Genomic DNA, 4148 nt, shown 5'->3' on the forward strand with positions numbered 1-4148 from the left:
ACCCATGCCAGTATTCTTGCCTGAAAAAATCCCATGAAGAGAGGAAGCCTGGCAGTCCAGTGGATTGCAAAGAGTTGGACATGACTGAGCAACTAAGAACAGCAGCACACAAAAGTCAGTAGCTGTTTAATGAGCAATGAAAATAGAGCAAACTTAGGATTTTAGTTTAAAACATAGATAATTAGATACAGATATCAGGAAAGGGATATCTATAGGTATCATATCCTGCAATGATGATCCATGTTTTCTTACAGCCATGTCTATAATGTCAATACTTGGTCATTAAAGAGACAATGGCTTCATATTAAGATCCTAAAATAAAAACAGCAATGGTGAGAATAGTTATTGATTACTTCCTGTAGACCAGCAGTTCCCAGTAATTTTGGCACCAGGGACTTGTTTCATGAAAGACAATTTTTCCACAGATGAGAGTCAAGGAGGGGAAGGGGATGGTATGGGGATGATTCAAGTGCATTGCATTTATTGTGCACTTTATTTCTATTATTAAAATATCAGCTCCACCTGAGATCATCGGGCATTAGATCTCAGAGGTTGGGGACCCCTGCTCTAGACAATAATAAGTGCCAGGACCAAGGCTTTACCACAGACAGATTAAATGAGAACTTCTGTGGACCAAACACAGCCATCAGTACATTTTAAATGCTCCAGTTGATTATAATTATACAGAGTTGAGAATGATTGCTTTAGAGCCTGAAGTCTAGGAAAAAACTAAGAAAGAATTTTTGACACCTAATGACAACTCACTTTTCTTATAGGAAATGACTTCTTGAAAAAAAATTTTCTAATTATGCATTATCCCACATTATTTTCACAACCACCATAGCTCTTGATATCACTAATTTCTTCATTTTTAGATGCAGAACTTAACTTGTAACTCAGTGATACTGTTGTGTCTACTATATCCACCTAAAATTGCATCAGTTTGAGATAGGTTATCATATGTTCACATTCAGTCAATATTTGGGCTTTGCATTGATGACAGAAGAATTTCATTTCTGAAGCAAAGTACATCTCCAACTACAAAATATGAATGCTAGTGCTTATTACCTACAGGATTGAGGTTCTCAGGCTTGAACCTGCCTCAGCCTCACCTGGAGACAGTATGGTACACAGATCACTGGGCCCCATCCCAGAGTTCCTCACTTGGTAGGTCTGGGGTGAGGCCTGGGAATCTGCATCTCCAATGTCTTCAGGTGATACAAGCAATGCTGGTACAGGGACTAGACTTTAAGACCCACTGCTCTAGGATATTTCAGAGACATGAATGTGGTAAACGTTTTGGATCTTGCCTCATTTTTCTTCTCATCTCTATGACCTTTTAAATACCCAGTGTCTGATCTTCCTCCCAAAATAATGGACTGAAGCCTACAATGCTCCTCCGTCCACTGGGTTTTTCCATGCAAGAGTACTGGAGTGGGGTGCCATTTCCTTCTCCACAGGATCTTCCCAAACCAGGGATCAAACCTGGGTCTCCCACATCATAGGCAGATGCTTTACCATCTGAGCCACCAGGGAAGTCCATAAGGGATCATTCATCCCAAAGGGTCCCAGAATCACTTAGCTGACCCTAGATGCTCAAAACTAACTTCACCAAGCAGTGCAAAAAGCAGCCTTTTATGCAGTTTTCTCTCATCCACACAGGACCCCCAAACAGAGGGGAATGGCTACAGAAAATCACTCTACAGTGACAGAGTTCATTCTTCAGGGTTTGACAGAGCGACCAGAGTTCCAACTCCCACTCTTATTCCTCTTCCTTGGGATCTACTTGGTCACCATGATAGGGAACCTGGGCATGATAATACTGATTTGTCTAAATGCTCACCTTCACACCCCCATGTACTATTTCCTCAGCAACCTGTCCTTTGTGGATCTCTGCTACTCCTCTGTCATTACCCCTAAGATGCTGGTGAACTTTGTGTCAGAGAAGAACATCATCTCTTATGCAGGGTGCATGGCCCAGCTCTACTTGTTCCTGGTGTTTGTCATTGCTGAGTGTTACATGCTGACAGTGATGGCCTATGACCGCTATGTTGCCATCTGCAGGCCTTTGTTTTACAACATCATCATGTCTCATCGAGTCTGCTCCCTGCTGATGGTTGGGGTTTATGCCATGGGATTCATTGGCTCAACTATAGAGACTGGCCTCATGTTGAAACAGTCCTACTGTAAGCACCTCATCAGTTATTACTTCTGTGAAATCCTCCCCATGATGAAGCTAACCTGCTCTAGCACCTACCATGTTGAGATGACAGTCTTCTTTTTGGCTGGATTCAACATCATAGTCACCAGTTTAACAGTCCTAATTTCCTATGCCTTCATCCTATCCAGTATCCTTCACATCAGCACTACAGGGGGAAGGGCCAAAGCCTTCAATACGTGCAGCTCCCACTTTGCAGCTGTGGGGATTTTTTATGGAACAACCGCCTTCATGTACTTGAAACCCTCCACAGCCAGCTCCCTGGCCCAGGAGAATGTGGCCTCCGTGTTCTACACCACAGTGATCCCCATGCTGAACCCCCTGATCTACAGCTTGAGGAATAAGGAGGTAAAGGCTGCTGTGCAGAAAACCCTGAGAGGAAAACTGTTTTAAGGCAAATGTTATTATTATTCTTTCTCTGTTTTAGAAATAAGTTGTTTGGGATCCCGGAGGGAAGACCTGTGAATGTTCACCCAGCTGGGATGGGAAACTGTCCCTTCTCTGGGTGACTGGGTGACTACTCCTGCCTCCTTCCCTCTTTCTTCCCACCCTCTCTTTCCTCTCATTTATGTTTTAAGCCAGATGATGTTGAGTTCAAGTTTTCTCTCATTGAGAAACATTTTCTCTATTCTGATACTAAAAGATGAACTCCCCAGGTCGGTAGCTGCCCAATATGCTTCTGCAAATCAGTGGAGAAATAACTCCAGAAAGAATGAAGAGATGGAGTCAAAGCAAAAACAACACCCAGTTGTGGATGTGACTGGTGATGGAAGCAAGGTCCAATGCTGTAAAGAGCAATACTGCTTAGGAACCTGGAAAGTTAGGCCCATGAATCAAAACAAATTGGAGTGACTAAAAAGGAGTACGTCAAGGCTGTATATTGTCACCCTGTTTATTGAACTTATATGCAGAGTACATCATGAGAAATGCTGGACTGGAAGAAACACAAGCTGGAATCAAGATTGCTGGGAGAAATATCAATCACCTCAGATATGCAGATGACACCACCCTTATGGCAGAAAGTGAAGAGGAAGTAAAAAGCCTCTTGATGAAAGTGAAAGAGGAGAGTGAAAAAGTTGGCTTAAAGCTCAACGTTCAGAAAATGAAGATCATGGCATCCGGTCCCATCACTTCATGGCAAATAGATGGGGAAACAGTGTCAGACTTTATTTTTCTAGGCTCCAAAATCACTGCAGATGGTGACTGCAGCCATGAAATTAAAAGACGCTTACTCCTTGGAAGAAAAGTTATGACCAACCTAGATAGCATATTAAAAAGCAGAGACATTACTTTGCCGACTAAGGTCCATTTAGCCAAGGCTATGGTTTTTCCAGTAGTCATGTATGGATGTGAGAGTTGGACTGTGAAGAAAGCTGAGCACCAAAGAATTGAGGCTTTTGAACTGTGGTGTTGGAGAAGACTCTTGAGAGTCCCTTGGACTGCAAGGAGATCCAACCAGTCCATTCTGAAGGAGAACAGCCCTGGGATTTCTTTGGAAGGAATGATGCTAAAGCTGAAACTCCAGTACTTTGGCCACCTCATGAGAAGAGTTGACTCATTGGAAAAGACTTTGATGTTGGGAGGGACGGGGGGCAGGAGGAGAAGGGGACTACAGAGGATGAGATGACTGGATGGCATCACTGACTCGATGGACGTGAGTCTGAGTGAACTCCAGGAGTTGGTGATGGACAGGGAGGCCTGGTGTGCTGCGATTCATGGGGTCGCAAAGAGTCAGACACGACTGAGCGACTGAACTGAACTGAACTGAAACAGGAGACAGCAAGAGTGAACGTCGACATTTTAGAAATCAGCAAACTAAAATGGACTGGAATGGGTGAATTTAACTCAGATGACCATTATATCTACTACTGTGAGCAAGAATCCCTTAGCAGAAATGGAGTAGACATCATAGTCAACAAAAGAGTCCGAA

The 4148-nt window shown here is 43.3% G+C and overlaps 1 protein-coding gene across 1 annotated transcript; it reads left to right on the forward strand.

Moving 5' to 3' along the window:
- The first annotated feature begins 1657 nt into the window (after positions 1-1657).
- LOC138426606 (olfactory receptor 8A1-like) lies at positions 1658-2611 on the forward strand. Its single transcript, XM_069565317.1, has one exon. It carries the CDS (start codon positions 1682-1684, stop codon positions 2609-2611), a length of 930 nt encoding a protein of 309 aa, XP_069421418.1. The 5' UTR covers positions 1658-1681.
- Positions 2612-4148: the final 1537 nt, after the last annotated feature.

Source organism: Ovis canadensis, chromosome 21 (assembly GCF_042477335.2).
Source record: "Ovis canadensis isolate MfBH-ARS-UI-01 breed Bighorn chromosome 21, ARS-UI_OviCan_v2, whole genome shotgun sequence".
Taxonomy (NCBI): Eukaryota; Metazoa; Chordata; class Mammalia; order Artiodactyla; family Bovidae; genus Ovis; species Ovis canadensis.

Excerpts from the sequence above, each read along its gene's own strand:
- LOC138426606 (XM_069565317.1), top strand. The coding sequence starts at position 1,682 with ATGGCTACAGAAAATCACTCTACAGTGACAGAGTTCATTCTTCAGGGT.